This window comes from Pelophylax lessonae (assembly GCF_965119305.1).
Source record: "Pelophylax lessonae genome assembly, chromosome: 2".
Lineage (NCBI taxonomy): Eukaryota > Metazoa > Chordata > Amphibia > Anura > Ranidae > Pelophylax > Pelophylax lessonae.
In genome coordinates this window covers 722,928,086-722,946,311 of record NC_138769.1, presented here as the reverse complement: position 1 = coordinate 722,946,311, position 18,226 = coordinate 722,928,086, and the positions used below count along the sequence as shown (strand labels likewise).

At 43.0% G+C, this 18,226-nt stretch overlaps 1 protein-coding gene across 1 annotated transcript in view; it reads left to right on the top strand.

The window, feature by feature from the left end:
• The window catches only part of PLEKHB1 (pleckstrin homology domain containing B1), a 29,522-nt gene extending 15,530 nt beyond the window's left edge, over positions 1–13,992 (top strand). The window contains exons 3-6 of the mRNA XM_082247242.1: positions 141–243; positions 6,078–6,117; positions 11,628–11,724; positions 13,784–13,992. Of these exons, the coding sequence (XP_082103368.1) occupies positions 141–243; positions 6,078–6,117; positions 11,628–11,724; positions 13,784–13,917 (374 nt within the window). The 3' untranslated portion in view covers positions 13,918–13,992. The remainder of the gene's footprint in view (positions 1–140; positions 244–6,077; positions 6,118–11,627; positions 11,725–13,783) is intronic.
• The last annotated feature ends 4,234 nt before the right edge of the window (positions 13,993–18,226 follow it).

Sequence of the window (18,226 nt, the reverse complement as noted above, 5' to 3'; positions counted from 1 at the left end):
TTAACCCTTGGATAGTGGGGCAGCCCCGCTGCAAGGGAGCATCTTTATTTAACAGTTAGATTTTAATGGTATATCTGTAATATCTCTGGGGAAAACACACTTTATAGGGCTTAATGTCATATTTCACATACCTTCTGCAGAGCTCCAACCACCAGAGGGAAGCACCCAGAACTCCTTAGTCACCATAGAATTCCGGGATCGCTCCAAACTTCTGCTCTGCGCAGAGAGCGAGGACGACGCAGTGTAAGTAGCCGCCGGTGGCAGAAGAACGTCGCCTTAACCATATCAGAGTTTACAACCTGCATTTTATATTGATAACGTTTTAAACCCCAACTGGAGGACATTTAGGGACCTGTTTATAAAACCATTCACTGTGCGATGTCCTCAAAACATTCACACTGCTGTCACAAATAATCACCATGTTGTGTATAATTTTGTTTATTTCCTATGATGGTCAGCTCCAACTAGTGTCCATAATGCGGCCTCAATACCTGATTAAGGTATTTAAAGCGGAGTCCCAGTCTCCTAGCCAACATCATGCTAACAAAATCATTGAGATCGCTGTAATTCACTAGAACCACAACGGGAAGTGATGTCCATGTGCACATTCTAATTACTTACAATCCGATTTGTTATCTTTTCTCAACCTCGATTCAGCTGCTGCGGCCATGAAGGATGTGGGCAGCTGAGGACGCCCTGGTTTAATTTCCGGGGTTTTCGTGCAGCTGTCCTCTCCCTTCCTTACATCTGCACAGTCATGAGGAATATGCCCGCACAGTAGTCCCGTAGATGCTGTTCTGGTCAGGAAATAATTTGAGATGCCCTAAGACTTCAGGGATTGATGATATAGATATCCCCGGAGTCAACGGGCCAGGCTGCGGACATAGCCGCCTAGGCGGATGTGGCCGGGAGTCAAGGGGAAGACTATAAAATATTTACAAAAATGTGAGGGGTGTACTCACTTTTGTGAGATACTGTGTGTATGTATTTGTGTGCACACACACACACACACACACACACACACACACACACAGTATCTCACAAAAGTGAGTACACCCCTCACATTTTTGTAAATATTTTATAGTCTTCGCCTTGACTTCCGGTCGCGTCTGCCTAGGCGGCTACGTCAGCAGCCTGGCCCGTTGACTCCTGGGATATCTATATCTTTTCATGTGACAATCCTAAAGAAATGACACTTTGCTACAATGTAAAGTAGTGAGTGTACAGCTTGTATAACGGTGTAAATTTGCTGTCCCCTCAAAATAACTCAACACACAGCCATTAATGTCTAAACCGCTGGCAACAAAAGTGAGTACACCCCTAAGTGAAAATGTCCAAAGTGTCAATATTTTGTGTGGCCACCATTATTTTCCAGCACTGCATTAACCCTCTTGGGCATGTAGTTCACCAGAGCTTCACAGGTTGCCACTGGAGTCCTCTTCCACTCCTCCATGACGACATCACAGAGCTGGTGGATGTTAAATACCTTGCGCTCCTCCACCTTCCATTTGAGGATGTCCCACAGATGCTCAATAGGGTTTAGGTCTGGAGACATTCTTGGTCAGTCCATCACCTTTACTCTCAGCTTCATTAGCACAGCAATGGTCGTCTTGGAGATGTGTTTGGGGTCGTTATCATGTTGGAATATTGCCCTGTGGCCCAGTCTCTGAAGGGAGGGGGATCGCCTTCTGCTTCAGTATGTCACAGTACATGTTGGCATTCATGGTTCCCTTCCCACAATGAACTGTAGCTCCCCAGTGCCGGCAGCACTCATGCAGCCCCAAGACCATGACACTCCCACCACCATGCTTGACTGTAGGCAATACACACTTGTCTTTGTACTCCTCACCTGGTTGCAGCCACACACGCTTGACACCATCTGAACCAAATAAGTTTATCTTGGACTCATCAGACCACAGGACATGGTTCCAGTAATCCATGTCCTTAGTCTGCTTGTTTTCAGCAAAATGTTTGCGGACTTTCTTTTGCATCATCTTTAGAAGAGGCTTCCTTCTGGGACAACAGCCATGCAGACCACATTGTTGCAGTGTGCGGCGTATGGTCTGAGCACTGACAGGCTGACCCCCCCACCCCTTCAACCTCTGCAGCAATGCTGGCAGCACTCATACGTCTATTTCCCAAAGACAACCTTTGGATATGACGCTGAGCATGTGCATTCAACCTGTTTGGTTGACCACGGCGAGAACCTGTCCTGTTAAACCGCTGTATGGTCTTGGCCACTGTGCTGCAGCTCAGTTTCAGGGTCTTGGCAATCTTCTTGTAGCCTAGGCCATCTTTATGTAGAGCAACAATTCTTTTTTTCAGATCCTCAGAGAGCTCTTTGCCATGAGGTGCCATTTTAAACTTCCAATTAGCAGTATGAAAGAGTGAGAGCGATAACACCAAATTTAACACACCTGCTCCCCATTCACACCTGAGACCATGTAACACTAAGGATTTGCATGACACCAGGGAGGGAAAATGGCTAATTGGACCCAATTTGGACATTTTTCTTAGGGGTTTAGACATTAATGGCTGTGTGTTTGTGTTATTTTGAGGGGACAGCAAATTTACACTGTTATACAAGCTGTACACTCACTACTTTACATTGTAACAAAGTGTCATTTCTTCAGTGTTGTCACATGAAAAGATAGAATAAAAGATTTACAAAAATGTGAGGGGTGTACTCACTTTTGTGAGATACAGTGTGTGTGTGTATGTATGTATGTATATCTATATATCGCTTTAGAAATTTCAAGACCCATAACTATCCGAACATTACAGCACTAAAGGTGGACATTACAATGAGGCTAATTACTGTATTAAAAATGAGTGGAACTCTGCTTTTAAAGCCAATATCCCAATTGGCACTAGATAGAGCTGACTTTATTTACAAGATAATTTCTCCAGTATACAGGAGAAATGTAAACCTTGCCCCCTCGCTTGAACCAATGGCAGCATTCGATCAGAAGATCACAAACATTTATTTTTCCTTCTTCCTCCTCCCTTTTTTTTTTTTTTTTTACGACCTGAAAATCCTCTGACAAGGGCTGCTATAAAAAAAAAATCCCTGATCTCCAAGGCTTCCATGATAAGTCCAATTTAGAGATCTTGTTTTTCTGCAATGGGATAGTGGCGCTTTATTGCGGGCGCAGCTCGTCTTAGTCAGCATGCAGTAAATTAGGACAGGAGGATTATGGGTAGATCCTGCCAGTTGGCCGTAGTGGAGATTATGGAGAATCTCTCAGTTCTTGGCACAAACTGTGATAGAACATCACCTCGACCTGTGCCGCCTGACCCAAGCGGACCCGCTGCCCAGGACTGACAACTTGTGTATGTTGGGAGTTTCATCTTGGCCAAAAATGACCATTCCATTTGGGATAGATAGATAGATAGATAGATAGATAGATAGATAGATATTAATGAATTTGATAAAAAAATATAGAATACATTTGAAAATAAGAATATAGTCTAATTTACACTAGTAGTTGGGGAGTGGTAATACCATGCTTACAAACTGGTTTTACTGCCCCCCTAACTGCCTGGAAACTAAGGCAATGGAGGGGAGAGTACATATGCCGAGATACGCGATAATTTGCGGCGCAGCAAAAGTTATCAACAGTCGCTTTCAGCTGGTGGTACTACCCAATGAATGTAACTGTATGGGGGTGCCCCCCCGCCCCGCGCAACTGCCGATGATGCACGCAGTTGTGGCACACTAGTGCGGGTTTCAAGTGGTTAAAGCAGGTGGGGAGGATGCAGAGCAACTCCTCCTCACCACCTCTTCTATGCCCGCTCTGAAGAGCGATTCCGGCCATCTTGGGTAAACCAGAGTCTATTTAAGACCCTGGCTCCCTGGGCTTGTATATGCAGATCGCTCTTTAAAGAGCAACGTGAGTCCAAACAGACCCTTGCACCTATAAATGATGATCAATATGAGAGTTGCATATGATAGTCAATAAGAAATATACAAGTTATACATTAAATAAATATGTGAGTTACATTTAACTAAATGTTTCTAATAAATATGAATTGAGTACATATAAAATTTGATATGAAATATACAGGTTGGATATATAAAATATACATTTTGCTAAGAAATAAACGTGTTACACATAACATTTTTGTAAAGAAGCTGCATACAGTTCATTGAAAGTATTCATACCCCTTGAAATTTTCAACATTTTGTCATGTAACAACCAAAAACGTAAATGTATTTTATTGGGATTTTATGTGATAGCCTGACACCAAGTGGCACATAATTGTGAAGTGGAAGGAAAATGAGTAAATGGTTTAAAAAAAATTTTTACATATAAATATCTGGAAAGTGTGGAATTGTTGAAAGTTGAATTTTTTTTTTTTTATTTTTTTTTTTTCCAGGTGAGCTTTGAACATTTATATCAGCCAGAAATTTTCACAGGGGAGAAGGCCTGGCCATTATAAGCAGACCTCATATTTTACTACAAAGTCTGATTTTAAAGCTGGAGTTTGGGTATGGAAATATTTGCATAGTTACATTGGACCAATCTAACTATATATGTGCCATACCTGTGGGATCCTTGTGCAATCACTGTAATAGGCACCGCTACTCCAGTGGTCTCTGCTTGCTTCCGGGTCCTTCTGAGTGGCTGCTTGCTACTTGAACAAAGGAAGTTGGCCATTTGGCATGGGCACTGTTCATAAAACTCTTCACACTTTCTCAATGAACACAAAAATATATTTGATTGGATAAGGTGGAGAGGCAGGGTGGTGATGTCATGACCCCCCCCCCCCCCTACCTCCAATTGGAGAAAGCCTTGCATTCACCTAGAAATGTTGTTTGAATGGTGACCATCCCGAGCAAGGAACCTTCTGTGTTCACAATGCAGCAGGGCAGCCCAGAAGCATTGCCTACTGCAGGGATTTCCAGCTTTCATGGGAATTGGCCAGGTATGACACTAAAGCCCCGTACACACACACACACACACACACACACACACACACAGATTGTTGGCCGTAAATTGTCGGCCAACGTCCGATCTGCCGATTGTAGGCTTGTTAGTATGATGCTTCCGACAACCAACTGCGAATTTTCGGCCGATAAAAAATCTGGTGTGTATGCTATAAAATTTTTGTTGGCCAACAACAGAACGGCCGATTTGTTCCTCAGTCAGTACAGATTTCGGCAGACAAAAATCAGATGAGCAAGACTGGGCATGCTCAGAGAAGAAAAAACACACGGAAAATCAACCATCACATGACATCACTTCTGAAGTTGGTTTTTGTTGGCCAACAAAAGTCCATTGCAAGTCTAGAGCACATTTCAACCAACAAACACTGGACAAAAGACGGCCGATTGGTTGGCCAACAATCTGTGCGTGTGGCTTTACTTTGGTTTAAGCTGTAACAATGTACCTATGCAAAAATAACCATGCCTAACCTTCAGCCTTTTAGGCTAGATGGTCATCGCTATGGCTGTAATTTTGTTTGATGGCAAGATCACCAGGTGGCCTTCCTGCCTCCCAATATACATACCAAAGGCAATCCCTTTTATTGTGGTAGAATTCCTTCCCTTTCCAATCGCCTGTCCAGGGATGTGTCCTTAACCAAGCTGAGCTGCTGATCCTGCAGTGGCGTTTAGAGACCTGGCTGTGCTGTCTGACAGGGGTACTTGGATCACAAAGCTAGCTGCACAGAGTTGCAAATCCTTTGGCAGATAAAACTATATCTCTTTCTCTTTTTTTCTTTCTCCTTTTTTTTTTTCTCTCTCCTCTCTCTTTTTTCTCTTTCTCTCTTTTTTTCTCTTTCTCTTTTTCTCTTTCTCTCTTTCTTTCTCTTTTTTTTTTTTTTTTTTTTCTCTTTTCCTTCCTATATCCTTTTGACATATTTAAAGTGTCACCATGTGCTCATCCAGGGTTGTAATTGTTGCTGAAGATTCTAAACTTAATTTCGACAGGACAATTGTTACAAAACTTTAGTTTTTAAAAACTAATCTGATTAAATTGGTTATTTACAGTGAAATTGTAGTAGGATAAAGGTGTAGTTACACCCTACCCTTTATATTATCTGTTCTGACTGTTTGCACTCCCTCCATACAGAGCTTGGAAAATGGCTCTTGAGGACATGAGATCCCATCCGGTAAGTTGACGTGTGTGGTTTTTTTTTTTTTTTTCTGTGCTAGGATTATGATTGATCAGGCTTCTTCTGATTTGTATCCCTGTACACTGCTGAGAATGTTGTGTACGACCCAAAAACAGTTTATACAAATGGGTTCTGTTCTGATTTTAAGCTCTTCAGTGTAGGACAGGAACCTCTACAGCAAGCCCTATAGTGATTGTTTGTTTTACTGAAAAAGTGATGAGATAAGGGAGAGACTTTAGCAGCATTGGATTTAGAGGATTCTAATATTCGCAGGATCAGACCAAACTGGGGACAATCGCATCGCTGGTAGTCCTTGAACTAGACCAAACTGGAGATAGTCCTTTAACTAGACCAGTGGTCTCCAAACTGCGGCTTTTTGCTTGCCTTTATCCAGCCCTTGGGGCCTCCCACTGATACAAGAACCTATTCTGCCAACTGACCACCAACAATGGGGCACTATTCCTCCCACTGATACAAGACACTATTCTGCCAACTGACCCCAACAACGGGGCACTATTCCTCCCACTGATGCAAGAACCTATTCTGCCAACTGACCCCAACAATGGGGCACTATTCCTCCCACTGATGCAAGAACCTATTCTGCCAACTGACCCCAACAATGGGGCACTATTCCTGCCACTGATAAAGACACTATTCTGCCAACTGACCCCAACAATGGGGCACTATTCCTCCCACTGATACAAGACACTATTCTGCCAACTGACCCCAACAATGGGGCACTATTCCTCCCACTGATGCAAGAACCTATTCTGCCAACTGACCCCAACAATGGGGCACTATTCCTGCCACTGATAAAGACCCTATTCTGCCAACTGACCCCAACAATGGGGCACTATTCCTCCCACTGATACAAGACCCTATTCTGCCAACTGACCCCAACAATGGGGCACTATTCCTCCCACTGATACAAGAACCTATTCTGCCAACTGACCCCAACAATGGGGCACTATTCCTCCCACTGATGCAAGAACCTATTCTGCCAACTGACCCCAACAATGGGGCACTATTCCTGCCACTGATAAAGACACTATTCTGCCAACTGACCCCAACAATGGGGCACTATTCCTCCCACTGATACAAGACCCTATTCTGCCAACTGACCCCAACAATGGGGCACTATTCCTCCCACTGATACAAGAACCTATTCTGCCAACTGACCCCAACAATGGGGCACTATTCCTCCCACTGATGCAAGAACCTATTCTGCCAACTGACCCCAACAATGGGGCACTATTCCTGCCACTGATAAAGACACTATTCTGCCAACTGACCCCAACAATGGGGCACTATTCCTCCCACTGATACAAGACCCTATTCTGCCAACTGACCCCAACAATGGGGCACTATTCCTCCCACTGATACAAGACCCTATTCCTCGCAATGAGACCAAGAATGAGGCACTATTCCTCGCAATGAGGCCAAGAATGGGGCACTATTCCTCCACCTAATACCAAATGTAATGTTTACTCCCACTGATGCTAGGAAAATTTCCGCTGGCCACAGTCCGGCCCCCCTAAAGTCTGAAGGACAAAAAACTGGCCCTTTTTTGTTTAGAAAGTTTAGAGACCCCTGAACTAGACTGAACTGGAGCTGATCACATTGCTGGAAGAGTCCCTGTACTAAACCAAACTGGAGCCTATCACATCACTGGGAGTCACCGGACCTGATAAAACCAGCGCTTACAATCTATTTGGGTACAATGAGGATGTAGGCAGGGATGCTGTAAGAAACCACAGGGTCCCATACAGCCAACCTGACAAGGGCCCCCACCCAAATACAGTTTGCTATGCTTCAGTTAGGAATGAGCCCAGTGAGTGATCGGTACCATCACACATTGTGTTCATTCAGGAAAGGAAGGGGTTGGTAAATGACATATTTACTGGACTCCTCCCCCACTCTCCATCCTGAAGAATCCTATTGTGTACTTGCACCTGCCGGCAGTAAGGAGAGGAGGGAACATGGCAGCACTGCCGGGGTAGGGGAAAGCACGTGGGGGGGCTGGCAGGTTAAAACTTATGGTGCACAGGGAGTTTGATCAGTGTGGCCGGGGGGGTGCAATTACTGGAACTAGTCATACAGGGATCAGTTTCACTAATTACCCCCCCCCCGGCACGCAGATCAACCTCCCTACCTACACTGAATTCACCTTGCTCCCTGGGCCCCCCTGCTGACCCGGGCCCCATACAGGAGGGCTAGTGGTACCCCCTTATCTACGGCCCTGGAGAGAATACAGAAGGTGAAAGGGGTTACACTCTATTATGGTATAAAGGATGATATAGAGGGTTGAAGAGTTTACAATATGTTACAGTATAAGGGAGGATATACACGGTAGAAGAGCTTATACTTTATTAGGATATAAAATAGATTACAGAAGGTGAAAGAGCTTGCAGTCTATTAGGGTATAATGGAGGATGTAGATAAGAAAACGTAAAGTGAAAGGGGTTCCAATCTATTATGGTATAAGGGAGGGTACAGAATTTCAAACAACTTACCCGTCTATTAGTATATAACCCGTCTATTAGGGTATAAGGGAAGATACAGAAGGTGGAAGAGCTAAGCGCCTATTGGGATATAAGGAAAGTTGGAAATTCTTACAATCCATTTAGGGTTTCATGAAGGATACAAAAAGTAGAGGAACTTACAGTCTTATAGGGTATGAGAGAGGTTATAGATCAGAAGAGCCTACACAACAATGTACAGTGTGTAAATTGTTGTATAGATGCCTGTATGAAGTTAATGAATATCACTGGGTGCAATGGGAGTTCAATAAATCTGCAGAATTCTGGCTATTCCAAGTTACTGACTGTGACGGTACTCACCGTAACTGGGAGTGAAAGACCGACGCATAATGGTTTGGATTACTTCAAATGGGATCTGTATTTACACTTATGCTAATGTGTATTGTACTTCAATGTCAGACAGGCTCTCCCTAATGTGTTTGTAATGAGGTGGGATGTGTATTCTGTCCAGACAGCTAGATAATTAATTCAGGTTAATTTCTGTATACAATTTCATCTACCTATGATAATGTAATCAGGTACCCCCCTGACCTGTGTGTGTGTGGTAATTTGATCAGGAGGAGGAGGTCCATGTTGTATGTAAAATTCTGTGACTGTTCAATAAGTGATTTCCAGTACAAGCTAAGTTGTGGGCTAGTTTTGTATGGGGCGGCTAGGATTTGATATCGGAGTTCAGGACTCGAAGGAAGCCGTATACTGACGGAAGACCACAAGTACAGTGTGGGTCGGCGGTTCGGTTACACTGACCTGCCCCCTTCTGGTCATCAGATGTAGCACGCATGTCCTGTGTTTTACTGATAGCTGGATGTATTTAGTACAAGACTCTCCTATATTAGGTGTGTTCTATTTTATACTTTTTCATTTTTATATATCTGTGACATTTAATGTTGTCAAACTCCATATGATAGAAGAAAGTTCTATTTAATGTGCCCACAACCAAAAATCCAAAGACTAGACAGACTCGCAAGGACTTTTTAGGGCTCATACGTTAGAAATTGTGGTTTAAAAAAAAAGTGCAGTTAAAAAAATCTTTTATTAAATATAGACAAAAAACATGCATTATGACCAGTTTAAACATCTTGCATCCATACAACGTACCAATGGTATAGCTCATATATTAGTTGTACATAGTAGTTATAAGATGGCAGGGTCCACCTGAAAAAAACTTGTTTTAAACACTCCGGAGTACATGTGAACTGTATATATTGTTACCATCATATCTAATCCTATGAGATCACAATCTGTATGGACCGTGGTCTCCACGGCCGCGTGGAACCCCCAAAAACCAAAGTTACAAATTGGGCAAACCCGAGATGCCAGATGAACTCCATTGTATGTCACATTTATGGGTACCACACTCCGAGGTAGAAGAGCCATTAGTTGATGTGTCTGCATGGGTTTTCAAAGCCATCCACCAGGGCCCATAGAGTATGGATCAAGAGTCCACATCCCATTCTTGTACATCAAAAAGTGCCTAAGCACCTTCTTATAATAACTGTGTAGCACTGCCCCCCCCCCCCCCCCTCCACAGGGACTGCTGGGTATTAACTCTATGGGCTCCCCTGGTTACCAACACACGGTTATAAGCAGATACAGATCCTGGATTCCCTCCTTGCTCCTGTTGGCTTCTCCCAGAAATAAAACAGTCTAGGGGTGTTGGGTTTTTGTTGTTTTCTGGTAATTGGGATAGGAGAAGGGAATAGTGGGATACTCCAATTGAACTATTCACGTAGATGAGGCTTTCTTCTCTTTTTTTTTTTTTTCCAAAGAGGACTTGGTGAACCTTATCTTATCTTCAGGACACTCTTGCTAGCATCCCCTTTCAGCTGACACCCGTCCACTGACCTATCCTAGTAACAGGGGTGGCCCCCTCAGGTCAGGCCCCTTGACACAAGTTCCTGTACTTGGGATACTGCAGAAATAGGGTCTCCAGTGTCTCCCCTCTCAGTCAGCTTCCCTGGACCTCTGGGTTCAGCTCCTCTCAACTGCTCCTCTGGCCCTCATGACGACCTCCTGCGACCGCATGGCACCTCTACAGAGGAGGAGGCAGCCGCCCCCTCCCTCCGGGACTCCGCTCTCCAATGAAAGACCCCAAGCAAATGTGCTCCTGGCTTTTATACAGTATCCCAGCATGCACCAAGGCGACCTGCTCTCTGCCAATCATCAGGACTGTAGCAAAAGCCTATGCACCCATTCGTCAGGTTTCCTCCCAAAGTCCAACATGCCTCCGTATTGGACCAGTGTGAAACACTCTCTAGACTGAATAAATTGCATACTGAGCACAATGAGCAGACCTCACTAACAGATCCTGCTCTCTGGTAGGCAGAGAACAATATAGATTTACCTGCAGCCCCTATGGTAAGCAGACAGAGCTCAAAACTATACTCTCTCACTAGCACCTACCTAGGAGGGGGCTACATGTGTGTAAAACAATGCAAATGTATGAATATGAGATATAATATTGGTATATTTTATGGATGTAAGGTGCATAAACTGGTCATAAAAAAAAAAACGTGTATTAAGACTCGGTTCATGCTTCTGCTAAACCTTTTAACTGACAGTACATATCCCACACCTTCTTCATCAACTTAAAACTATAGTTACCACTGGCTTGTGCGCCTTCACAGTATACAGGAGATGTATACAGTAACTTGGTATTTTGGCTCCCTCTAGTGGACTCAGAAAGGAATTGTATAGAGGGGTAACTAGGGTCAGCATTGAAGTCCGCTAGGAAGCCAAGTTCAGCCTGTCCTCTCCCCACCAGGGATTCTGGCAAAAGAAGGGACCCCAATAAACTCTGCTGACACCACCACAAATAAAGAGATCTCTTTTTTTTGAGGGTCTGCTCTTATAACTTTTAAAGTTATTTTAGCATTTAATGGACACTTTGAGTATTTTAATGGGCATACATGATTTTAAACGCTGGTGATAATGGTCATTTTTTTTTTTTTTTGTCCTATCTTCTAGGTGTACATCTACAATCCTTATGATGATTACCAGACCGTTCCCATGAATGCTCACCATGCTGTCTATGTCAACCACGGATACTGTGGCCACGGTTACGGTAGGTGCTGTGTTTTTTGTTTTTTTTTTGTGGTCATCGGACTTTCATGGGGCTCCCTAAAATATAGTTTTATATGTAGACTGCCTGCACTGTAAGAATGTGTGGGGGTTTTTTTTTTTTTTTTTTTTTTTTTTTTCATCTGAGATGGGAAAAGTTTGAGTTTGGCCACTAGATGGTGCTAAGTATCACTGGAAATCCCTAGGTAGTGGCAAAAAGAGGTATTTTATTTTTTTCTCAAAGAAAAATATTTGACCTGCACAGTAAAAAGAACCTTCATCCCCTTCCCTATGTACACACAACAAATGTGTGCATTCACTTTCACTGGGCGACTAGCTATACGTATTATTTTTTTATAAGGCTAGGTGTGGGACTGCATATAAATCGCACTCGTTCCCACATCTGCTGTTTAGCAGACGTGTGAGGGTGCCATTCATTTTTAGTGGCACCCCCATGCAGTGGAGAAAACGGTCCATTTTCCTGTGTGCGGAAATGGATGGCACCATGCGGTTTCTCTATGCCTGTGGTTTTAAAAAAGGTTCCAGGACCTTTTCCCTACATTTCCCGCAGGTACAGCAGCTCATTCAAATGAATACACTGCTGTGCTCAGGCAAATGTGGCCCCAAGGGACTGATTAGGTGTCAACCGAGCCTAAATGCACCCCTTGGTGTCAGCAGCAGTCTCCACAGTTTTGACTGCAAACTCCCAATTTTGAGCACTTTACAAAAAAAAACAAAAAAAAAAACTGGGCCTGTTTTTAGATGAGCCAATTAGGACCATCTTTCTTGTAATTTGCTCTAAGAGAATTGATTTCCTAATGTGTGGATTGATCCTAAAAGACACATTTTTCTTTCATAGGTAGTATACTCTCTAATATGTGCAGACTAACTTGTTACATTGTATCCTAGTTGTTGGTGTATACTGCCACCTACTGGTCAAAGTCTAAAATTGTAACTGCTTGGTGCAAAATGTATAGCTGGGGAACCTGAACTTTAGACTTTATTACCAACTTCTCCAGACTCCATAATTCCAACCTCCAAGAATTCTCCCTGTAAAAATGAAGGACAAAGAAATGGGGAAAAGGAGTGATGGGGTTGGGACGCAAACAAATTAAAACCTTGTAGGTGTTATACCCCTTCCTCACTTTTGCTGCTTCATTGGAGAGATGTCCCGTCTCATCATTCCCTTTGACCCCCCTCGATATGGGGCAGAAGGTTAAAGGTAAAAATTTTCCCAAAGGAAGTCCTAGATCTTTAGAGGTCTAACCTTTCCCCACTGTGCCCAAAACTTTCTTTCCCTCTCTTTTTCTCTCTCTCTCTTTCTCTCTCTCTTTCTCTCTTTCTCTCTCTTTCTCTCTCTCTCTCTCTCTCTCTCTTTCTCTTTCTCTTTCTCTTTCTCTTTCTCTTTCTCTTTCTCTTTCTCTTTCTCTTTCTCTCTTTCTTTCTTTCTCTTTCTCTCTCTTTCTCTCTCTTTCTCTCTCTTTCTCTCTCTTTCTCTCTCTCTCTCTCTCTTTCTCTCTCTTTCTCTCTCTTTCTCTCTCTTTCTCTCTCTTTCTCTCTCTTTCTCTCTCTTTCTCTCTCTTTCTCTCTCTTTCTCTCTCTTTCTCTCTCTTTCTCTCTCTCTTTCTCTCTCTTTCTCTCTCTTTTCTCTCTCTTTCTCTCTCTTTTCTCCTTCTCTCTCTTTCTCTCTCTTTCTCTTTCTCTCTTTTTCTCTTTTTTCTCTTTTTCTCTTTTTCTCTTTTTCTCTTTTTCTCTTTTTCTCTCTTTTTTTCTCTTTTTTTCTCTTTTTTTCTCTTTTTTCTCTTTTTTTCTCTTTCTGAAATTTTCCCTTTTTACTTCCTGTTCTGCTGGAGGTACAACAGGAAGTGATAAGTTGTCATCTAACCAATAGAGTAAATCTCCCCAGCAGGGATACAGACCTCAATAAAAACCTGACCAGAGGGTTCTAACGCTTTCCCACTCCATCCAACCCCCACCCCCCCAAAAAAAAAAAAAACTTTTTATACACTTTACTTAAAATGTTATCTAGCTTTCTTAATCACGTGTTGCTTTTTCTCCCCCAGCTCCCGGTATGACTCATGTCGTTATCAGAGATGAGCGTGACTCGTTTGGGGAACAGATGGCCCTGGGCCTGCTCGCCGGCGCTCTCACCTCCTCGGCCCTCAGCTCCTTCATGTGGCTGCCATGCTGGTTCTGAGGAGTCTCCAGCAGAACGTGACGGCAAACTTTCAAAGGAGCGTCCCATACGTCTTGTGTAATAATCAGACCACCTACCTGCTGTAACCTTCGTAATACTAGGTTAGACCTTCCAATGTTATTTATTGCACTTCTCTTACATTACTCAACAAGCTTCTGAAATCCGGCACCAGCAGCCGTCTCCTTTTTTAAAATATCTTTTTATATATGTAAATGTTTAAAACTCTTCCATTTTAAGAGTCAGTGCGTGTCCATGCTTCATGAGTCTATCTGTAATTTTAATGTAAATTGTCAATTTCTCTCCCATGCATCCTATACATGACTTAAATGGTGATTTGGATTCCCACGTCTATTTGTGTTGGCTGTTCTCCTGCCAAAGTGCAAGGAGCCCATTTTTATGCATATGGCATCCCCGGCAATGGCGGTGGGTTTAATGTACTAGGAGTGTCACCACTGGGGAGGTATTTGGCTAAATGTCTAAAGGGATGCCTGGGTCCAGACCCGTGTCCTCCTAAACACAGGAGAGAAGCTCCGATATACTGATGTTCTATATAGTTGGTGATACATTTGACAAATGCCTTGGAATGTTGATTTTGGTTTATTGTGGTTGAGGTGACTAGCAACTTGTAGGTAATCTAATGTCACCAACTGACCACAAATAGTAGATGTAGCTGAGCCCCGAGAGCATTTGCCCAAAGCAGGAAGCCCAACAAACTGGCCATACTAGTAGGGTTCAGATAGCAATGTTTATGGGTCACCTCGGTTGATGGAGACCAATAATCTGCTAATAATCTATCCGATAAAAGTTAAAACAAAGAAAAAATATCATTATCCATAATGTAGGTTTGTATAACTCTGATTTATTCCACAGTGCTGTACAGAGAACACTGAGCCAGTCACATGAATTTTTGCACCAGATGAGCTTACACTTTAATGTCACCCCACAGTCACACACTATTATCCTTTTTATATATATATGACATATACTGCAGTGCTGTACAGAGAACACGGAGCCGGTCACATCAATTTCTGCACCAGATGAGCTTACACTTTAATGTCACCCCCCCCCCCCCCCCCACTGTTGCACACTATTTTACGTTTTATATAGCTCTGACATATACTGCAGTGCTGTTCAGAGATCACTGAGCCGATCACATCAGTACCAGAGGAGCTTACACCACAATCTCACACTATTATATATTTATATAGCTATGACCTATAACCGTGCTAGACAAACAGTCACACCAGTTTCAGCACCAGAGGAGCTTACACTCTGCCCCCCCCCCCCCCCCCCCACAGTCACACACTATTATATATTTATATAGCTATGACATATATCAGTGCTATACAGAGAAACAGTCACACCAGTCTCAGCACCAGAGGAGCTTACACTCTGACATATTTCATAGTGAAGTACAGAGAACACCTCAGTCGCATCAGTATCCGCCCCAGAAGAGCTTACACTCTGTTACACCAGTCATACTATTATGTGTATAGCTCTGAGATATACCACAGTGCTGTACAGAGATCACTGAGCTGTTCGCATCTTTCCCACCAGAGGAGCTTACACTCTAATACCCCCACCCTAATCTCACTCACACACAAATTTATATAGCAGTGACCTATACTGCAGTGCTGTGCAGCCAGTCACATTAGTCTCTGCATCAAAGGAGCTTACACTCTGTCACCCCACAGTCACACGCTATCTCTATTATTATTATTATACATTTATATAGCTCTGGCATATTTCATAGTGAAGTACAGAGATCACTGAGCCAGTCACATCAGTATCTGCACCAGAAGAGCTTGCACTCTGTCACATCACAGTCACACTATTATTTGTATAACGCACACAGTCACACACAATTTTATATATTTATATAGCTGTGACATATACTGCAGTGTTGTACAGCCAGTCACACCAGTCTCTGCATCAAAGGAGCTTACACTCTGTCACCCCCACAGTCACACACTATTTGTATTATTATACATTTATATAGCTCTGGCATATTTTCATGGTGCATCACAGAGAACACTTCAGTTGCATCAGTGTCTGCACCAGAGGAGCTTACACTCTGTCACACTATTATTTGTATATCTGACATATACCACAGTGCTGTACAGAGAATACTGAGCCAATCACATCTTTCCCACCAGAGAAGCTTCCTTTCAAATACCCCCCCCCCCCCCCCCACACACACACACACACACACACACACACACACACACACACACCATTATATATTTATATACCTGTGACCTATGCTACAGTGCAGTACAGCCAGTCACACCAGTCTCTGCATCAAAGGAGCTTACACTCTGTCACCCCCACAGTCACACACTATTTGTATCATTCTACATTTAGTTCTGGCATATTTCATAGTAAAGTACAGAGAACACTTCAGTCACATCAGTATCTGCACCAGAAGAGCTTACACTCTAATGTTATACCATAGTCCCATTTATTATTATTATTATTATTATTATTATTATTATTATGATGATGTATAGCTCTAACATACCACAGTGCTGTACAGAGAATACTGAGCCAGTCGCATCTTTCCCACCAGAGAAGCTTGCACTCTAATATTCCCCCCACAGTCACACACTATTATATATTTATATAGCTGTGACATATACCACAGTGCTATACAGAGAGTACTGAGCCAGTCGCAGCTTTCCCACCACAGAAGCTTACACTCGCATATCTCCCCCCCCCCCCCTTCCCTCCAGGTCACACACTATTATATATTTATATAGCTGTGACATATACTGCAGTGCTGTACAGCCAGTCACTTCTGTCTCTGCATCAAAGGAGCTTACACTCTGTCACCCCACAGTCATATACTATTATGCATTTATATAGTGGTTACATATACCATAGTGCTGTACAAACAGTCACATCAGGTTCTGCACCGAAGGAACTTGCACTCTAATGTCGTTCCCCCCCCCCCCCCCACCTTGTCACACACATAATAATAAAAATAATTATTATTATACCTTTTTTATATAGCTCTGACATTCCATTTTACAGTACAGAGAACTTTGAGCCAGTCACATCAGTCTCTGCACCAGAGGAGCTTACACTCTAATGTTCCATGATATTAGACCTCAAATAAATCGTGTTGTGTAGTACACAGTCCAGCATGCGTCCCCATACACATACTACTCTCTATCATCAATTCATGCTATTGACTAAAGAACAGCCACACTGACCAATAGGGAGGGGGCGTGGCCTAGATATCCATGTCCTGGAGAGGGGTGGGAGGGGGTGTGGCCTAGAGATCCATTTCCCGGAGGGAGGGGTGTGGCCTAGAGATCCATGTCTCGGAGATAAAGTCAGAATTTGCATATTAAAGTGCCCCCGGTCTCTGAGCTTCCAGGGTGCAATGAAGGAAAATTGGAGAGCATGCAACTTTTATATGTCGGTGTCCAATCCCTTTTATTCCAGGTACACCATAATCTGTTCTACTCTCTAATACAAGTCATCTCACTTTATACAAAGTGTCTCTGATCTCATTTATTTCTAATCATTCATATTTTGGTTGTTTTCGTTCTAGATAGTTTGTACCTTTTTTGTGTTTGTTTTACTCTATAGAAGCTTACAGTTGGTTTTACAGGGCAGTGATAAAATGTATTTTTAAAGCCATTTTTATGGATCTTTCTTCCTAAATAAAATGTAAGCACTGCCAGTGTCTGAGAGTCTCCTTGTCTCCATAAATCTTTTGTACAGCTACAATTCCATTCCATACTGTCAGCTCCATGGGTGCCAGGAGTCCTGGCCGGCTCTGAGGTTGATTTGCTAAAGGCAGTTCACTTTGCAAGGACATTTTTCCCTTGGCTTAATGAATGTGGGGAAAATCAAATTTGTAATGAACAACCAATCACATGCTAGGAAAAAAAAATGTATATATTTGTGCCTGCATGTGATTGGATGATGGAAGTCAGCAGAGCTTCACCTCATTCATTAAGTTAAGGGAAAATCAATTCCTTGGTCTCATGCTGAACATTGGAGTGTTTGGATCCAGCGTGATTGTATTGTAGTGTAAGTCTGCGCCACTTACTACTGACCTCTAAATTCACTCCTTACCCCTGAACTCTGCCTCACTACTGACCTCTGCCACACTCTACCTCTGTCTTTTACTCCTAAACATTGAACGCTGGGGCACTCTTGACCGCTGAACTCTACTTTGCTTATTCCTGACCCCTGAACCCTGCTTCACTTACTCCTGAACTCTGTGTCACTCCTGATTTGGGGGGTGGGGGTGATATGAAGAGTGCAGAGCACACTACTTTGGCGGGAGAGATTT